The 19797-nt window shown below is 40.1% G+C and overlaps 1 protein-coding gene across 5 annotated transcripts; it reads left to right on the top strand.

The window, feature by feature from the left end:
- Positions 1–4371: 4371 nt before the first annotated feature.
- LOC141003481 (uncharacterized) lies at positions 4372–19713 on the top strand. Of its 5 annotated transcripts, XM_073474834.1 has the most exons (8): positions 4398–4544; positions 5419–6091; positions 6187–6288; positions 11268–11811; positions 11956–12099; positions 14508–16160; positions 18534–18605; positions 18977–19713. In XM_073474834.1, the coding sequence occupies exons 4-7, from the start codon at positions 11308–11310 to the stop codon at positions 18585–18587; spliced, it is 2355 nt and encodes a 784-aa protein (XP_073330935.1). In that variant the 5' UTR covers positions 4398–4544; positions 5419–6091; positions 6187–6288; positions 11268–11307; the 3' UTR covers positions 18588–18605; positions 18977–19713. The 5 variants fall into 5 exon arrangements, with proteins under 5 accessions (XP_073330968.1, XP_073330935.1, XP_073330960.1 ...); XM_073474859.1 differs by lacking the exons at positions 4398–4544; positions 5419–6091; positions 6187–6288 and adding an exon at positions 10790–10810; XM_073474842.1 differs by lacking the exons at positions 4398–4544; positions 5419–6091; positions 6187–6288 and adding an exon at positions 10817–10960.
- Positions 19714–19797: the final 84 nt, after the last annotated feature.

Raw genomic sequence — 19797 nt, 5'->3', positions numbered from 1 at the left:
TCAAAGTACCATAACAGGCTGGTTTATTACAATCAGGGCCGCTAACATTGACTCTGCAAAGACAGGTTTAAAGCTGAGACGTCTTAATAATAATAATAATAATAATGATAATGATAATGCATTTTATTTAAAGGCGCCTTTCAAAGCACTCAAGGACACCTTACAAAACACACATAACATAACAACAGTACATCAAACAATATAATCAGGTAACAGTTGGATGCCAGTTAGGTTGGTAGATGGGGCAAAGAGCTGGATGGTAGAAGAGGATCGGAGAGTACGGGGTGCAGGGGTGTGCTATCAGTGGATAACCAAACTACACAAAAGAAAACCTCTTTAGCCAACAGAAGAAAAAAACACCCAAAATACTACTAGTTCCACAGCAAACCTTAAATGTTATCACCACAACTCAACACACTAAAACTATTAACACTATACTCAATCTACTAAAACACAAGCGGTAAAGCAATGTAAAATGAACAATGTAAAGTAATAGCAGCACCAGTAACACTTGTGAATTAAGCATAATACATTAATCTCAGTCTAACCACAGTTAAACAAAGCTCAACATTAAAGAGACATTCTCAGGAAGCAATAGCACTACACCAGAGGCCTGTACTACCTAGCCAATTCAACATACCCAGGATATGTTTATGTATATGCACCTCTGGACAATGTCCGAGCTTTATTCTGTGGGAATTGTCTGGAGTTCATATGAGATAACGGTTCGAGTGTCTCTGCCTCTGTCAGGGCAGGCTACACAGCAAATCAGAGCTGGATTCTTAAGTGATATTGTGCGTGACATCCAGCTGCCCCACAGGGTGACGTGTTGGGCAGCAGGACTGCTTACCACCTTCTCAAGTGACACGAGAGCGACAGTTGCTGCGGGTAATGCACCTCTATCACATCTCTATTGTTCTCATTCAAAACCTTAAAGCTTCCATTTTGTTTTTAACTTGTGCTGTCTCATGTGAGGCAGAGAAGGAAATAAACAAACATGATAAAGTACAGTGCGGTATGGTTATTTTAAATAATCTCTTAATTGAATTTACTGCATAATTACTTAACTATGATACACAATTAAATTACATACACTGTGATAGAATATTTTGGCCATAATGCCCACTCCTACATGAATGATATGTCAGTCAAAAAACAGGACAGTACCTTTTTGAAGAATAAAATTCTACTTCAGAGTGCAGATGACAAGATGACTGATGAAGGTGGGCTGCAGTGTTTGAACCGTACTGCTTAGTGGAAACAGGCCCTCAGATCACTGGAGGAACTCTGGATCAGTGTTTTGATCACTGGGTTCCAGTTTTGGCGGGGTCTTGTGCTCTACTGGCATGAGCACAGGACACACATGTAGGTGCGTGAGCATGTGAGTGACATGAAAAACATTTGTGCCGACGCTTTCACAGTTGTGAAAAGTTGTACTGAGTTACAACTGGTAACAGCAAGATTATTACTTCCACTGACTTTCACTTCTGATTCTGTTATAAGGCTTCACACCCTAATACTTCCTAACCTGCCCAGCACATGAAGGTGGGCGTTTCAAATGGTGGCGTGTTTATAAAAAGGCATCTAAAATGAAATTAGCTATGTCATTGCCAGTAAAGGGGATCACAAATCACAAATAAATGCACATTCTCTATTGTTCACTGGTCTTACCATATTTAAATTGTCGTGTGGAGGTCTGGGGTAACACCTACAAAAGCTCACTGCAATCACTATTCACACTTCAAAAAAAGAGCCATAAGAACAGTTCATAAAGGAGGATATTATGATCACACCAACTTATTGTTTTTAAATACCCGTGTGTTAAAGTTCATTGACCTGGTCGAATATCAAACTGCACAAATAATGTATAAAGCGAGAAACAAACTACTACCATGTAATATTCAGAAACTTTATTTTGATAGAGAGGGTGGTTATATTTTGAGGGAAAAGTTGAATTTCAACATGCTAGCTGTTCAGTAGACTATAAAAAGTAAGTGCATTTCAATCGGCGGTGTGAAATTGTGGAATGATATGAGCATGGAGATAAAGCAAGCAAGCGTCCAAGCATGATCCAGTTCAATAAAAGGTACAAGGAGATGAAAAGATACAGGGATGAGGGAGGGCCTTTAAAAATCACTCAGTGTTTTCTTAGATGTATGCATGTGTTTGTGTGTATGAAATATAAATATGTTATAAAATATAAATTTGTGGTAATAACTTAAATTTTATAATACGATATAGAAATTTGGTCAATGTATATACTGTATATTATGTATATTATAAGCTATGTATGTATATTTGTATGTATGTGTGAGTGTATGTATGTACATGTGTTCAGCACATGCATATATGGGTGTGTATGTAAATATATTTATATATAATATGTTATATATTAATTGCACATATAGTATATTGAATTATATATAGTTAGATGGGAGCGTACACAGGTTCAGGAATGGAAGTAAATTGATTATGATTAATTACTGAGTTGTGGAGAAGAGGTAGGATTAAATAAGTGTTTACTTCCTCCTACTCCTTTTTGGGTATGTCAATGCTTGTTAATAGAATATACTTTGTAACATGCTTTTCATTTTATTATGCTCATTTGTTGAACTAATTTAACTTTTTGTTTGATTTCACATGTCTGAAATAAATTTGCATTCATTCATATAGGAGCCAATCCTAGGCCTAGTCCACACGTACACAGGTATTTTTGCAAACACATTTTTTCCTCCTCCAGTTTAAAAAGAAAATCCCATCCACACCAACAGCATTTTTAAAAAAAATCTCTGTCCACATGAAAACGCAGGGTGTCTAGCACAAGCCAAAGCAACAGGTGGTGTTTTCCTGTCGACACATAAACACAGACAACGGAGTTTCTGAATGTCTTCACCCTGTCAGGAGTTTTCCAAAAGTTCCATTTTCAGTGACCTGAAACACTGTTTACATGTGTATGGAAGGCCAAAACAAGCTTCATTTGAAGAAATACCTGTGTACATGTGTACAGGGCCTTAGTTGTGAGTTTACCGAAACATTCAATCGATTATCAAAGTTGCTGATTATTGATTGATGGGTCATTATTATTGTTTCAGGTCTAATCACATCCATGGTCTGATTGAAGTTATTTTCATCAAGTTATCAAAACAAGACTGTATTTAGATTATCTGAAAATCCTACATAAAGTAACGGTGCTCTTCAATCCTGGTCCTGGACCCCTCATCCTGCTCCAACACACTTGATTCAAATGATCAGGTCATCATCAAGTTCTGCTGAAGCCTGATAATGACCCATTCATTTGATGGTGTGTTGGGGCAGAGAAACACCTAAAGCGTGCAGGACAGGGGAACTGACTTAATTTATATGAACACAGAGGGAGACACAATCAGCAAGTTTCACTTGAAAGCATTTATTCCCCTTTTTGGTGTAGCTGGTTTCATTTCTATGAAAGAGAGAAAGTATAAAAACACATTCAAATCTATCACATTATCTGGAATACAGAAATCAATGAGCAACTCTGCATCAACTTTATCAGTACATTACAATACATTTTCTAAATTCACAGATCTAATAATGTGATAATAAACTATAGATATTAGATGAACAACTGTACAGTAAGTATATGTGACCAAGGATATCAAATGAAATTTAATAAACAACCCATTCAATGCACTGAGGGACTGAGGACAAAGGGAACCAACTCAACTGGAACTAATGAACTTGATACACTCAATGCACCTGTGTCAGCTGCCCAATAAGCACCAGGTGTGCCTGTCTCCATGGAGTCCTGTGCTCCCCAACCCAGCAGCCATGTGACCGTCTTTTCTAACAGGCCTGTTGTAGAAGAAACAATTGTCACTGATAACGTTAACGATGGCTCAGCTCTATTCCAGTGTCCCATGTACAATACATAGACTTTCATAGAAAATTCAGCCATCATTAATCTTATTATTCACAGCCGTAGTTTTTCTACTGGGACATCTCAAAATGTCTATTGGAAATAAAAAGACCAACATTTCTATAATGATGTGCAGCTCTGTTTTGAATTTGAAGACCTCAGCTGGGACCAGAAAGCCGGGGGAAGACTAAATAAAATCATTCAGATGGAATAGTACATGACACAAAGCCTCTGTCAGGCCACAATGAACCTGTAGTTTAAGGAGGTCTGTGCGTGTGACTTCACTGTCAAGACGATCTGGACTAGCTCAAATATGTTTGGGTGGATTTTTCCTTTAGCATTAGATCGTTTCCTGACTCTTCAGGCCAAAAGGCGTTAATGCACCTGACGACTATGCTGTTGTTCGCACTCCATCCAGGTGGTGGCGCTACTTAAAAAAAATCCTCGATTATTAACTGGCCCAAGGTGGATGAACCAAACAGCTCCGTGGCGAGGCGGCACCGTCTGCCAGTTTTCTGTAACAACTGTTAACTAGCTGAATGTTTAAGAGTTTGTCGTTGTTAGGAGTGTTACACTTTGTCAAGCCTAATTTCAGTTTTGAACCCCTGCTCTCCCCAATTAAAGAAGGTGGAGTCGTCCACCAGAAAAGGTAGCTATTGTAACGTAACGTTGCGTTGCCACCTAATGCTATGCTGAGCTTAAGCTAATAACTTAACCAAAATCTCTTTAACTGTCGCTCTAGTTATTTATCTGAACACCAGACTAAGGGGTTTGTGCTTTTTTTTTATTTATTTTTTTTTACAGTAAATAAAATGATTTAAGCTCGATTTTGCGTACTAGCTAACGCTAACTAGCTAGACATTCGTTGCTATGCTAACTTTACCTTGCAGCCGACCTACTAGCAAAGCGCAAGCCAGTTACTGGTAACATTAGCTAATATAGGTCAATAGGTACTAAAGCCATTGCTAACCATTCCGTTGAATCTTTTTTAACTTTTTAAAATAGTCTCTGGTTGAACGCTGTCAGTGTTAATATAGTCTGGAGTGAAAAAATGCACAGCTTTAGCACACGGTTTGTGATTCCTGCTATCGTGTTTCTAGCTTCATAACTTCACTGTAGTCCTTTTACAAGGTATTTGAGGAGGCGTTCTCCTTTTTGGCCTGTTCTTAGATTTGCGTCATAAATCAAAAGTTTTTTACTTAGATGTGCTAATTGATAATTTCTGGCATAAGGACTGAATTGTGTACTGTGCATCCTTGAAGCCCTGTCTGATAGAAAGATCTCATTCTTCTCATGAAGTCCCCGAGCAAATCCTTTTAACTAAAAAAGATTTACACTCGAGATTAATGCATGAATTCTTCATAATGCTGTTAGGGCTCTTAATAGACCAACTATTATTATTTGTTAATAAGTCAGTGGAAGAACTGGGATTGTTGCATCTCTGATTTTATGGTTGGCTTATCAATCTTTTTGAATTCTTTACCTCATAATTTTAATGGTTATTTTAAATGTTTGTGTTGCAGTCTTTGACGTCCACTCAGCTGCTGGAGTTGCTGTGAGATAATGTACTCAAACAGGTCTGAGTACAGTCACAGTCGGCAGTACAGTGACCGAAGCTCAAGGCAGTGGGACGGCCATGATGACAAATGGGAAAGACGTGAACCTCACAGAGATACACAGCGAGATTCCCATCACAAATATGGTGGGGATGGACATGGTAGCACAGAGAGGACAAGCAGAAGTAGAGAGTATAGTAACTCACCTAAGAGGCTGTACAGTAAAGACTCATTGAACAGAGACAGGAGCAGAAGGAGCCCAGTAAGGAGACGCATGTCTTCATCTGATCGGGGTGCTTCTGAAAAGAAAAGACAAAAGTTTACAGAGGGGGGTGAAGATGATTACAGATACAGGCGTGTGCCTGAGGATAAAGCAAGCAGGCGATCACCAGACAGTTTTTCACATGGTCACGTAACCACAGATTTTAAACATGCACTACCACAGGAAGAAGCTGTCAGCTACAGGAAACCCTCTCAAGACTCCAGACACAGATATCGGCAGGAAGAGTTCACTTACAGGCAACAACATGACGATTCAACTTGCAGACGATCATCTGGATATTACAAAGATAGAGATGGTCATGAGAGGAGCTGGGACCATTCACCAGAAAGGACACGATCACAAGATTCCTCTATGAAGGTAAGTTACTGTAAACACTGTGTGTTAGGATCAGTCTAAGTATTTTGTGTTCATTGTTAAAGTGGTTTAATAAAATATTCTTCCTTCTCAAACAGGGTTATGTCAAAACAAGAGTGAGGAATGACAGCCCTTACATGGATCATGAGGATCATTGTCAAGATAGAACAAGGTTTTCATTGAATGCATCTAGTGGACAGGTGGGTTTGTTTTTCTCTTTTGGTAATTGGGGACTACCTTCATCATCAGCATGAGGTGCAGGCAGATCTGTTCGGGGTACTAAAGGCAAAAATGCTTTGCACTTTTTCACCTCATACATTGTTTCGCTTACTCTGGAGACAGTATGCCAACATTTCGACTCTTTTCTCTCCATAGAAGCAGTATTAAGGAAAATATATCCATCAGTGGAAAGTTGGGGTGCACATTTCTTAGGCCCTGTCCACACGCACAGTAGTACTTTTGAAAAACAGAGCTTTTCTATGCAGTTTGGCCTTTCATACACATGTATACAGCATTAGAACACCAGACGCCTTTTGAAAAAATTTAGGGTGAAAACATTCAGAAACTCATTGAGTGTTTACATATGGACGGGCAGAAACAGATTTTTGGAATGGATGATGCAGACACCTGCGCTGCGACGTCACTTGGGCGGTCCGCCTAGGTATAGCAATGGCCTCCAAGGTATATTTTCCGTCCCATTTGAGCATTTTATATGTATTTTTTTTCTCACCCGTCAGAGAGAACATCGTCTGTCCTGTCTACTGTCAACCACAGACAGTAGAGAGACGCTCTCTGGTATTACATCCCTCTTATAAACGCTCTGATTGTGATGCGACCTCTCCTATTTACTGTAGGCCTACTTATGTTGTTTTGTAAGAACTTGTAAGTGCACCTGGTTGTTGCAATGTCTTTGAGTGCACGTTGGTTTTGATCGACTACATAATTAACAAGTTCCCTCCACACGTGGCTCATCTGCTGTTAGGACAACGGAATAGTGGAATAATGAAAAAATCCTAAAGACGAGGGTTTTTTGGTCGACTATATAAAACTAACGTTGCTGAAAGAAAGAAAGAAAGAAGAGAGTAGACAATCTGCTTTCTATTAACACCAAACACGCATGCCCAGTGTACGTGATATGTGTTTTCAGGTGTGTATGGACAGAGATTATTTCTAATACGGTGCTAAAACCCACACCTGGATAGAGATAGTTTTGGTATTAAAACTCTGTTTTTAAAAATATCCGTGTACATGTGGACTAGGCCTTAATGGACAAAAATGCAGCTGTCCTTGGCTTTACTCATTTTATGATAGTTATGTGTATGTATGTGCCTTAAAATATATTATGGAAGACAAAAAATGTATATACATTTGAAATGAATATTGAATCAAACGGAATACTGAGGCTCAAAAAAATGGGACTGAGACTAAGGTTGGGTAGGTTTCCGGTTTTCCTGATCCAGTCTGGATCTTAAACCAATGTGACTCTGTGCGAGCTGACTGAACTGGTTTTGTTTTGTTGGGTGTAGGCGGAGAGAGCATGCAGCTAGTTAGCAGGAGCCCCGGGATAGCTACTGAGCTCAGCACCACTGTGCCTCCCTATTTTTTGTTGTGTACATAGTGCTACTACTCAAACCAACTCTTACTTTCTTTTATTTACAACTCAGACAATGAGGAGGTCATCACAATTTGTCCAATCCTTTGTCAGCATAAAAGGAAATCACTCATCTTAGTCAATTTAAAACACTATATTCCTTTAAAAGAAGCTTCTTTTAATTAATTAATGAAATAAGAGAGGGCCCCAATTCACTCAGCGATGTTGTGTGTGATGGCTATAAAATTCTCACAGGTTGTTCCATATACTACAGATGTGTTTGCCAAACAAAAACTACAGATATTAGTTATATAAACTGTGGTTGCTTCCGTGTGTTTCTCATCAGTCTTTTGAGAGCGATGTCCCCCACGACAGTGCTGCTGTTCCTGAGCGGAAGTCATCAACGAAGGGTTTCCAGCGTTTCCTCGATGTGCTCAACAAGGGTGTGAATGTCGATACACTCACCAAGATAGTGACTCAGACCTCTACAAAAGTGGATCATCAACCACCTTCTCCAGTTCCTTTTATAAACACTGCAGCACGTCCATGGTCTCCCAGTTGTGCTGGGAGGCAACAGGGAAGCCATCAAAATACCAGGCACTGGAGTGAGAGCGAGGGGTCCCAGACACTGCCTCCTCACCGGTCCTTCAGCCCACTGGGGCGCTGTCTGTCTGCTGAAAAATCTCTGCAAAGGGGTGATGAAGAACAAAGCTACATCAGCTCCAACAATAGATCCAGGTCTCCCTCAGCGGTGGAAAAGGTACCGCTGACACCTGAAGAGGAGCACAAGCACAAGCAGATGCAGGATGTATTGCAGGCTATTGGCATGAATTTAGGATTTGAGGAACTGGGCCAAATGTCACATCGGATCCAGGAGCGGTTATATGGAAAGAAGGATTGTGATGGAGGCCGCCATCGTAGAGGGAGCAGGGAAAGGGACACAAGACGAGCATTTTCCCCAAGAAGGCAAAATAGATCATCATCAAGCAGGTCTAGTTTTAGCCCACTAACTCAGGACATGATAAAAGACTCAAATAGTGCTCAGAGAGATGTAGTACATATACATCAAGCTGTTGAATATGGCCAGAACAGCAGCAGTAACATTTTACAGGAGCCTGCCGCATGTGAAACTAACTCCCTGGAAAGCACTGCTGTGTGTCAAACATTTTTGCAAAATCCCAGATACACTTTGTCAGAGCCACCTCCTACACCTGTGATGCCGATGTACTCTCCAGTGAGCTGTTCACCGCTGCCGTACCCAGCTCTGCCTCCGAATATGCCCCCCGTTGGACCAGGGCTTTTCTTGCCTCGTCTACCTCCTTTCCTCCCTTACCCTCGTGTCCCACCTTTGAACATCTTACCAGCAGTACTCGCTCAAACACAGCAACTACTCCCACAATACATTGGTAACCCTCAGCCACTTCTTAACCTGCCACTTCAGCCCCTGAACAACATGCAAAAATCCAAGACAATGTCAAGGCCCCGCTGTTTGCAGGTTATTGAAACCAAACTACCTGGATAGACATTTGCAGCGGGTGACTTTAAAACTACCCGATGTAGTTAAAAAAGTATCCTTTGCCTGTGAAGAATAAGATATTCATAAAGTAAACAGCTGGGCCTTCAGGGAGTCTTGTTTTAACAACAAAACATACATTGAACGTCATCCCAGTAAAAATCATCGTCGAACATTGGCAAGCATTAAAAAACATTAACAGAGTTTTTGACCACGTTTTTTGATAAACCTACAGGTGATGTTGGAGGTCTCTTCATTTGCTGGTCTGTTCTTATACCCAGAGCACAATGTCATGCTAGAGAAAAACAAAGTGTTTTTCATTTGCGGAAAATTTGTCATCTTATTTTTGTTTTTCAAAATTTGTTTAAACAACATGATTGAGGCATCTTGTCTAAAGAGGTCTTTTTGTGGGATGACCTAAGGAAAGAGCAACATTGTCCAGTGTTAAGTCTTCAGTGTTTTGGTTGACCTGTGGTTTCCTTCAGTATCCTTTTGTGTACAGATGCAGAAAAGTGTGTAAATATTTGAAATGCATAATATTAAACACATTGATTCAAAGTACATGGCAAATATTTCTTTATTTGTACTGACTTGTCTTGACTGTGTTGTAGTTTTTTTTTCCTCAGAAGAAGCAACAATTAGATGGGTCTGTGATGTATAAAAGTTGAAATATCATTGTCCTCGGTATGCTGCGTAGTACATTCACTTATTGTAATGAATTTGTACAGAGAACATAGAAGACTACAACATCAGAATATGAAAAATGTGGATGTTGGGAAACATTAAGAGAGATGTTCTCTGTATATACAGAGACTTTACATTAGGAGTAATCATTTAATTTAATTAATTTAATTTTAAGACAGATGCTAGTCAGAAATTGTTTGTCTTCAGTCTTTCGCTGACCAAAAGTATTCAATTACTAAGAGGTTATTTGTATTTTTTACGTGTTAATTGACTACAATGATCACTTATCAAAACTGGAATTGGTCAATTTCATTTCAACTCTGTCATGCCCTCGAACTAAGTCAGAAGTGAATGAAAAGCTGAAAAATTCCTTGAGAGCCTTATAATAGCTTTATTGGGTTAAAAGCGTGATGCCGATATCTGTCTCAAACCATTGTAAGAATTTGTATGGTCCTGCAGTGCACCAGGAGACTGCCATACAAACTCCTCAAAAGGTAGAAGCTGAAGAATTCACTGGTGACTATGCAATCTGGTAATGCTTCAGACACTAATAAAGAACCACTGTTGATCTATAAGATTTTGTTTCAATTTTTATTTTTTATTTATTTGTTGGTAACTGCACTAATAACTTGTGGTCAGCAAAGGTAGTGTGACATTAACCATATCCAGCAATGCCTGATTTTAAATCCCAGTGACGGCTCATGTTCAAGTGCTCAGACTCTAACTAGTTACTTTTATTAGAGGAGAAAAGAGTAGAGGAACATGTCAATGTACATCATTAGGTTTTTGTCCAAGATGAAAAGAACACGTATACAAGTCAAGGACTGCGATGGTTTCATGCATATGGTCACAGGTACTCCATCCAGCAGGTGTCGCTGTTATATACCGAAGCAGTGAGAGGGGTCCTGGTCCTCCTCTAGTCGAATTTTTTCATGTATGGGTAGTCCTCTCCCCCGCTTTATCTTATTTATTGTAACTTTAGCATTTTACATTGCAAAGAATTTAGTTAACGAAGTAATAGCCATATTATAACATTGTATCACTCCCAGATGCGACAGAGAAAGCGGTCATTTGAGCAGTTCCAGTAGGTAAACACTGTTAGCTGCCAAGCTAACGTTCATCTGAAGCCGTCTAAGAGAAGGATTAAGTCCGCTCTGTTGTCCTTAAATAACTAATACTACACACTGTTATCAGACACTATGCTTTGTATTTCCACATAAACTAAGTTAATGCTTTTCGTACTGAAAGTCTGTTAACAGTGGCTAGGCAGGGGCTGGTCCGTGAGACAGTTATTTTCTAATAAGCGAAGAGGTAGTCACAATACTGTCGGTCCAGTCTGCACACAGGTCATTAACTCACAGTCATTTGTCCACATTGTTTCTATTTAACAGAGTGTACTGACTTCATAAACTGTACGAGACTGGCTGAAGGATGAATCCACTTGACTGGGGAGGTACTTTTCGAAGCCAACAAAGAAATCTGGACTCAGCTCATCAGACTGTTGTTGACAGCAGCATGGAGACTGCCTCAGGAGCTGATAACTACTGGGACACTCACTGCAACTATCCAAGATACACTGTTGACGAACCACAAAGTATGCTACCAGGAGTGAACCTGGGATCTAAGGGACTTTGTCCACCCCTGCATAACTCATATGATCAGGAGGTGGATCTCGAGGACCCAAGTGGAAAACCCTTTGAAACTGATGAGGATCCAGAGCTGAGAAGAAAGCGGGAAGAGCTTAGAGAGATAGAGGAGCAGATCATTCGTAAGAAAGTTTCTATCGCTCTGAAAACAGTTAAACCATTGGTGGAGGAGACATCGCTCACAGGCTTTTCCTCTAATGAACAATCAGCTACCTGCAAAACTGCAGCTCTCAAAGACAGGGTGAATGCAATTATTCAGCAACGACATCCTGTCAGCTTTCTGTCAAAGGTGAGTAAAGATTAATTGATCAGATACTCATCTCTTTTAGACCATTAGTTTACTTTGAGAATACAGTGATTTTCAGCTAACAGGGCCACCTGCTTTTCAGATAATATACTCTATATTGTATTTCCTCCTCCTTTTGCTGCTCAGGTCCACTATCGCAAAGACAGAATGAACTCATCCAGCCTAAGCAAAGATGGTCTGCTGCAGGAAGACCATCCACTGAAGCTCAGAGTGAAAGCACTAATGATGCAGAGATGTAGGGATCCCCATGTTTTGCCAACAAACATTAAGGTTTGTAGTATTTTAATGCCCTCCACTTTGGATGGTAAATGGACTTTCATTTCTATAGCGCTTTTCCAGACTACTGACTACTCAAAGCACTTAACAACACTTCACCCATCCACACACACATTCATACACTTGCATGGCATACACTGCTATGTGAATTTGTGTCTAATTGCGTCTTATTATTGACTTTGTATGTAAACTAGTTGCACAAATAATTTGCGTTGCGTTTGGTCTGAACACAGCATTAGAGGTTAACCACGTCTCTGTGAAGATGTGCACACAGCAGTCTCTAATTTCGCATTGCTGAGTGAACCTCAGTCGCATCTCATCCACTTTATTCACCTGCAAACCTGTTGCAAATAAATCATGCTTCAGCAGAAGCGGGCATGGAATCGAAAAAATAGAAAAATATAATCATAAAAGTAGCGAGGATTTAAGGAGCTATTGGCCACCGCCGTTGTCATAGCAACAGATTATTTTAGTATTTAGAGTAATTATCAGCCAATACATCATTATCAGGTTTTAAGAACTCAAATATCGGTATTGCTATTGGCTTCCAAAATCCAGCATCTGTCAGAAAAGATCCAGAAGAACATCACAAAAAGGACACTTGAGCTATATCATCAAATGCTGAGAGGCAAAAATGACCAGAATAACAGACCGTATATATTAGAGGTGTGAATCTTCATTGGCCTCACGATTCGCTTCGAATACAATTCAGCTGTCAACGATTTGAATGCAAAACGATTTTCATCATTTAAATTCCCCTTTTATTCAGAAAGTCCTTCCAATAATCATACTATAGCAGTCTACAGATCATCTTTTCAATACATAAATATTACAAAAACAAAACATTTATCCATCTGCAGTGCCTTACACGTTTGTTGTAGTATATAGTACATATATTGTACAATAACATTGTTTTCACATAGCAGCTTTAAGATAAGGCATTTATTGACTCTGCTGCACACACCTCTCTCAAAGTTGACAGTGCCTCCTCCTCCTTAATATTTATGGCTGCAGACGTTAGCTTCAGGTGAAAATGGCTAACGTGATTAGTAATTGTTGTGAGGCAGCGTGGGTCTCGTCCAGTTCGTCCTTCCCAGCAAGTTAATAAAATCCGACATGTGCCCCGAGATGTCAGTTTAATAAAATATTCAGCAGGTTTTACACTCGCAGATGATCTCTGCCTCCCTCCGACATACCTCCTTCACAAGTAACTTTAGCCTAATGAATGTGTTCAATGCATGGGAGCAACGTTGCGACGTAACTTTATTGTCCAGCTGAGGCCGGACAATCAACATAAGCTGCAGACTCTCGATTATGTTCTGTCTTTGCATTGATGCAGAATCTTCGATGTCCGCATCACGATGCATCTTATAATCAAGAAATTTCCACACCTCTAGTAGATATATTGAAGTCAGTATTTCTTTCCAGGCAGTGCCTTTCAAAAGTTCATAAACTTTCCTGTTCATTAAAAAAGTAATTGGGTTGTTTTTAAAGGCGCAGTATGTTAGAATCGGCCCGTCGATGTATCTAGTGACTCAGACTGGGAGCTCCATGCACCAGGAGTGTTATTGTTTATACCACTTCCACAGGAATAGTGAACAGAAATGGGCTGTTGCTAGCTGGTTAGCATGTTAACTTTAGTAGATATCTCTGCATCACAATACATAGCCGTCATAATGTCAAAACTGGTATTTCTTCACATTTTGTTGATAATTTAAGTGGATTTCTGAATGTTTTCCACCAAAATTCTTAGTTATTGCACCATTAACGTTGTTAAAAAACTTGTTTGGACTATGAAACTTGAGCTGTAAATTTCTGAACAACCATTTGGGACTCATTGTATGAATGGACCATATTTATAGCTAAACAAGCACACAGAATCTAGCTTTGAGACAGCTTCCCACAGTTTTTTTTTTTTTTTTTGCTTTAGAATGTAACCGCTGTGACACAATCAGAAAATAACGTGTTATTTCACTGATTAACTGCTTTTTTCGCGATACCACCGCTCGCTCTCTTCATTCACTCTGTAGGTCACTCGACCACTGCTGTTCTGTCTCTCTGTCTCCTTCCTTGAGGTAGGGAGTCTGTGTTAATGGTGTTTTAATAAATAGCAACCGTCAAAATAATAAAAAGCATCATCTTCTACCTCCTTCTCATTTCTTCCAAGCAACAGTTTGGTCACTCTTCATGATTTGACTGTCAGCGAACTTCTGTGTGTGGGGCGGGGAGAGCATCAACGCTGTAACCTGCATGCAGCAGCTGAGTGGGAAACGCCTCCCGGTGACCTAATAAGCGTTCTTACAGATTAATTTTGAAAGGCCAGTGACCACTGAGCAAATGCTACTCAACTGCCTTGACCACTCACTCACTCTCTCTGTTTTTGTTAATCTGACCTTTCCCAGGTTCCTTGTGTCACACCGCCTCCTCTGAGCCAAATCGTTACTTCACCAGCCAAGGAGGAGAACAGTGTTGACCAGGGTTTCCAGCGCTTCCTCAGCGTGCTCAACAAAGGAGTGGACATGGACTTGCTCAGTAGAATTGTAAACGATGACAGTGAAGATCTTCCTTTAGGTGAGGAGCTCCTGAACATTCAGCCCCTTGCTGTGGAGAACAAGTCAGATCTGCCTCTCAGGGGCGAGAGCCCGTGTTCTAACAGCTGTGCCTTTCTGCTGGGCCACAGTCGGTCCAACAGTAGAGAGAGGAAGACCGACCTGCCCAGTCAAGAGAGATACCTCAACGATCATGTACGTGATGATAACGAGAAGAAGAATGAAGGAGGAGTCCATTGTTTTGGCTCTAGTAGTCGATCCAAGTCTCCCCCGCCAGTGAAGAAGAAGAGAAAGAAGAAAGAAGAAGAGAAACCAAATGTGGATAATCAGCATGCAGACCTTCAGAACATTCTTAAAACTCTGGGCTTTAGCCTGGAAGTGGAAGAGATGAGCAAATTAGCAGATCGGACTCAGGAGAGGCTGTATGGGAAGAAGCAAGAAGGCGTGAGGGCTGACAGCAGAGGGGAGCAGGAGAGTCAGCAGAGGGACTCCCACAGACAGCACAGGAGCTCCTCCTCTTCCTCTGACTCCTCCTTCTCCTCCTCCTCCTCAAGGTCGACCTCTAGAAGCGTTAGTCCAAGCCCCCCGCACCAAAGACGAACGCCTGAGCACAGCAGCTTGAGAGACAGAAGCAGAGATAGACTGACATACAAAGATAGCAAACAGGACAGCAAAGAAGCTCAGAGGCACAGAGACGGAGAAGACTCCAAAGAAACTTCCACTTATCAACATCCATATCTACAAAACCAAATGTATCCCCATCCCCATCCTGTTGCTTTGTCCCCATTTCCAGATTACAGTTCATCCCAGTACTCTCAGTACTTCAACAGTGGCACTTACAACGCTGCTACAAACTCTTACTGGACATATACTCAGGATGCAATTCCTCCATCACGTTATCCCACTGAGCACCCTTATCCACAGAACACCTACCAGCACTTTCCCACCTCTGTATCAGCACCTACAAAGGTTCTGCCTCATCAAAAAACTCTTAGAGACGTTAACCTGCTTATGAATCCAGATCTGTCTAAGAGTGAAGGCCAAACTGGAGCGACCTCTGGCCCTCGCTGCCTGAAGGTCATTCCCACCAAGCAGTTAACCCATCAGATATGTCTGAAGCAACTCACAAGCCACAATACTAAAAGGAAGAAGAAATCTATAAAGCAGAAACGTCGAAGGCGAAGAAAAGCAGAAAAAGACCGGCTTGCAAATTCTGTGAAGAAGGTGAAGAGACCACAGGGGGCTGAAGATGACTCCAACTCCAAACCTGAAGCCAAGCAGACAGAAGAGGAGAAAAAGCAGCCAACCAAGCAGTCAGAAGAGGAGAAAAAGCAGCCAACCAAGCAGACAGAAGAGGAGAAAAAGCAGCCAACCAAGCAGTCAGAAGAGGAGAAAAAGCAGCCAACCAAGCAGTCAGAAGAGGAGAAGGAGGAGCCAGCTGAGCACTTAGAAGAGGAGAAAAAGCAACCAACTGAGGAGGAGATAAAGATGAACCTGAGGAAAAAGGTTTGTAATGTTTGTTATAAGCTTCCTAATCCATCTCACGGAGGTTAGGCTAAGAAGAGGACATTTATATCCCATTTGTTTGTATGCTTGTAAGCAGGATTTATTTATTAGGATTTTAATTCAATTTGCTGCAATGTTGGGCCATGAGCCACGCAACAAGTGATATGTTTCATTTTTGGATCATGGCCTCTATTTATCAAGGTTCTCAAGGTACAAAATCATTCCAAAGTGACATGAATTTTGTCCTACTTTTAGGACCAAGGGCAGAAATATTTTATCAGCTTCCTTATCTGAGGAAACCACTTCTATTTCAGAGTTCCAGTGATGTTCTAGCATGTAAGAAGTTGCCAGGACATGACATTAAAGTAGAGATATACACACACATTTTGTGGAAGGTGATGCTCATTGCAAGCAAGCAAGCAAAGAATCCAGTCACAAAGTGCTTCACAGTCAAACAAAGTAAAATCAACAAAAATACAAGATAAAATGCCACATAAAATACAGAAGGACAGCTGATAAAACACAGGAGTAAAACATAAAACCTAATATTCTACCCAAATGCCTAAAAAGGAAAGTTTTTAACTGCTTTTTAAAAGAGTCCACGGAATCCAGAGATCTCAAGCATGCTGGGAGACTAATCCAAAGCTTGCTGATTGAAAGGAGCACACAAGTCTTGATATGTGTCCGAGGGACACTAAGAAAACTCTGGTTGGACGACCTAAGGGCTCGACTTGGAGTGTAGGGGTATAGAAGGTCATTCAAGTAATGTGGAGCCTGGCCATGTAGGGCTCTAAGTGAGCACCAAGATTTTAAAATTGATTCTAAAATTTACAGGAAGCCAGTGCAAGGTTGTTAAAATCGGTGGAATGTGTGACCATCAGTTGGATTGCGTTAGGTTTGCAGCAGCATTTTGGACGGTTTGTAGGCGAGGTAATGAGGAATGCTTAGGCCGCTGAGGAGAGAATTGCAGTAGTGTAAGTGTGAGGAGATGAATACATGTATTAGCATCTCCATTCTGTGTTTTGATACAACGGACCTTTGATACAAGTTTGGTTCCTAAGATGAAAAAAGCACGATTGGGTCAACGTCTGAATGTAGGCATCAAAGCTGATGGAATGGTCAAAGATTACGTCAACATTATGGAGACAGGGTTTACAGGATGATGATAGGGAACCAAGTTTCTGCCTGAAATCCGTCTGAAGGTTTTCAGGGGCAACAATCAAAACTTCAGTTTTGTCTGCATTTAGCTGCAGAAAATTATTCGCCATCTGGCTCCTGATGGCGTTTAAAAAGTTTTCCAGGATGTACAGTTTATGAAGCGCATGTGGTTTAAATGAGAAATGCAGCTGGATGTCATCAGCATGAAATTTCTGATTATCTGCCCATGGGGCAACATGTATATGGGAAATAAAATGGGCCCCAAAACTGATCCATGGGGGACACCACATGGCATAGCAGCAGAATCAGACAGGAAGTCACCCACAGTGACTGACAGTTCTATCTGAGAGACAGGAAGAGAACCACTCTAATGCAGTCCCAGAAATGCCCACCAGATGTCTTAGCCTATGGATTAAAATTTGGTGATCGACAGTGTCAAATGCCGCACTAAGATCTTGTAAAACCAATACTGAACAATGACCAGTATCTGCAGCCATTAAAAGCAGACTCTCTGAGGAGAGCTGTTTCTGTAGGATGTAGTTTACAGAAACCAGATTGAAACTTATCAAACATCTTCTCCAGTGTTTAAACATGTTGTTTTTCGACAACCTTTTCTAAGATTTTAGAAAGGAATGGATGTTTGGATATTGGTCTGTAATTCTCAGGCAAGGAAGAATCCAGATTAGGTTCCTTCAATAAAGGTTGGACAATAGCCTGCTTAAAATGACTCGAGACAAATCATGATAAAAGAGAGTGGTTAAAAATATTAGTAATGCCCGGGCCAATTGTGTTTTAAAAACCTTTAAAAGCAGAGCGGTGGGTAGGATATCAGAAGTGCTTGAGGATGGTTTAATTTTTCCTAGCAAGGCTGCTATATTATCTGTGGACACAGGAGAAAGGGAGTTTAAGATGGATGGGTTAGAAAAACTATCAGTGAGAGGACTGGATGAGGGTGAGATATTTGCCCTGACGTTAGCAACGTTGTCTATAAAATGAATGAGAAAGCTATTGCAGTCTCTGTTGGAGAAGATTGGTAAGTTAGAAGTGGTGGGAGAGACAATTCTGTGATTTTTAAAAAAATCAACATTTGTGTTGTGACTATGCTACAGATGAGAAATTTCACAATATTTTGTATGATTGAAATAACAGAAAAACATATTGTAATATTAATTACAAGATTTTCTTTGTCTTAATACACCATTGTTTTTTTTCTAGCTGGAAGCATTTAACCAGATGGTGAAGCAAAAACTGACACAGTCAGCTCTCTAACCTCTCAGACTGGTTAAAGTAAGTAAAAATATGTGCGACATCACTGACATTTGATGAACATGAAAAAATGGGTTTCTCATGAATTTCAAATTAAATTTTAGTTAATTTTCCAATGCAATATAAATTGTTATATTGTACTACTAAACTAATGCCGACCAAAAAACAGCACATAATATCTTTCTTTCCTTACTGACATAATATTGTAAGAAATAAATCTCCATAAAAAAGAAATTAAAATGTGTGAAATGGATGGATGGATGGATGGATGTTTTTTTTTAAATTAAACTCCTCATGAACTGTATGATTTATAACAACGGATATATGCAAGCAGCATTGAGTTACTGCCATTTGGTTTGCATGCTTATCATTTTTTTCTCCTTTTTCTATAGGCCTGTGGAGTGTCCTGAGTGTCTTTAATTTGAACTTGCTGTGAGCCCCAACAGACGATGTGGACCTCATATTTAACATCATTTACACATGCAGTTCATAGGGTAACAGGACCATTTAGTGTTCTAGTCATATTTCCAGATTTGTACCGAATTTGAACTCTTTGAACTCCTACTTTAAATGAGATCTTCTTCAAAAGAATATTCTTGTGCAAATAATTGCCAATTTGTGTTAAGACAGGTCTCTATATTTCAGCACTACATCTTGGTGAATATGCCTACTTCTGTTCTGAGGTTTTTTTCTTGGAATGGTATACATTTGATTAAGCAAAATATGTTTTACAAGGTAAATTTCAATACCTTTTGTAGGCTGTCTTAATTTGTTTATATTTTTTTGTTTGTTTGTTTGTTTGTCATAAAGGGTTCACTGTAAAATTGGTCAGGTCCTTGTATTTTGTTTTCACTACCTAATGGTCCTTCCTATCCCTTTGAAATAAAAAAAATGGAAACGTGTTTGCCGTTTACACAAACACTTGTTGTACCAAGGCCATTAATGTTTTTTGTTGAGGACAAAAGCTAGCCTGAACATTTTAGAATACTCATGGAGGAGTCACTAGAGGATGAATCCTAATGACTGTGATGTGTTCACTGTCATTATGTCAAGTCTGGATGCTGTGAGACTAATATTAGCTGCTGATAGACAGACCTAAAGAGTACAATAATAAAATGCAGTTCAATTAGTGCAGCCTGTACTTCTTCATATTCCTGTACTATAATGTGGTTGAGTATTATTTCTCACATACATGATTCAAGTAATTTTTTAA

Source organism: Pagrus major, chromosome 1, assembly GCF_040436345.1.
Source record: "Pagrus major chromosome 1, Pma_NU_1.0".
Lineage (NCBI taxonomy): Eukaryota > Metazoa > Chordata > Actinopteri > Spariformes > Sparidae > Pagrus > Pagrus major.
Note: the sequence above shows the minus strand (reverse complement) of the source record. Positions and strands in the feature narration are given on the sequence as shown.

Coding starts and splice junctions, on each gene's coding strand:
- LOC141003481 (XM_073474834.1), top strand. CDS start 11,308: ATGAATCCACTTGACTGGGGAGGTACTTTTCGAAGCCAACAAAGAAAT. Junction 11,812..11,955: donor CTGTCAGCTTTCTGTCAAAG/GTGAGTAAAGAT, acceptor TTTGCTGCTCAG/GTCCACTATCGCAAAGACAG. Junction 12,100..14,507: donor TTTTGCCAACAAACATTAAG/GTTTGTAGTATT, acceptor GACCTTTCCCAG/GTTCCTTGTGTCACACCGCC.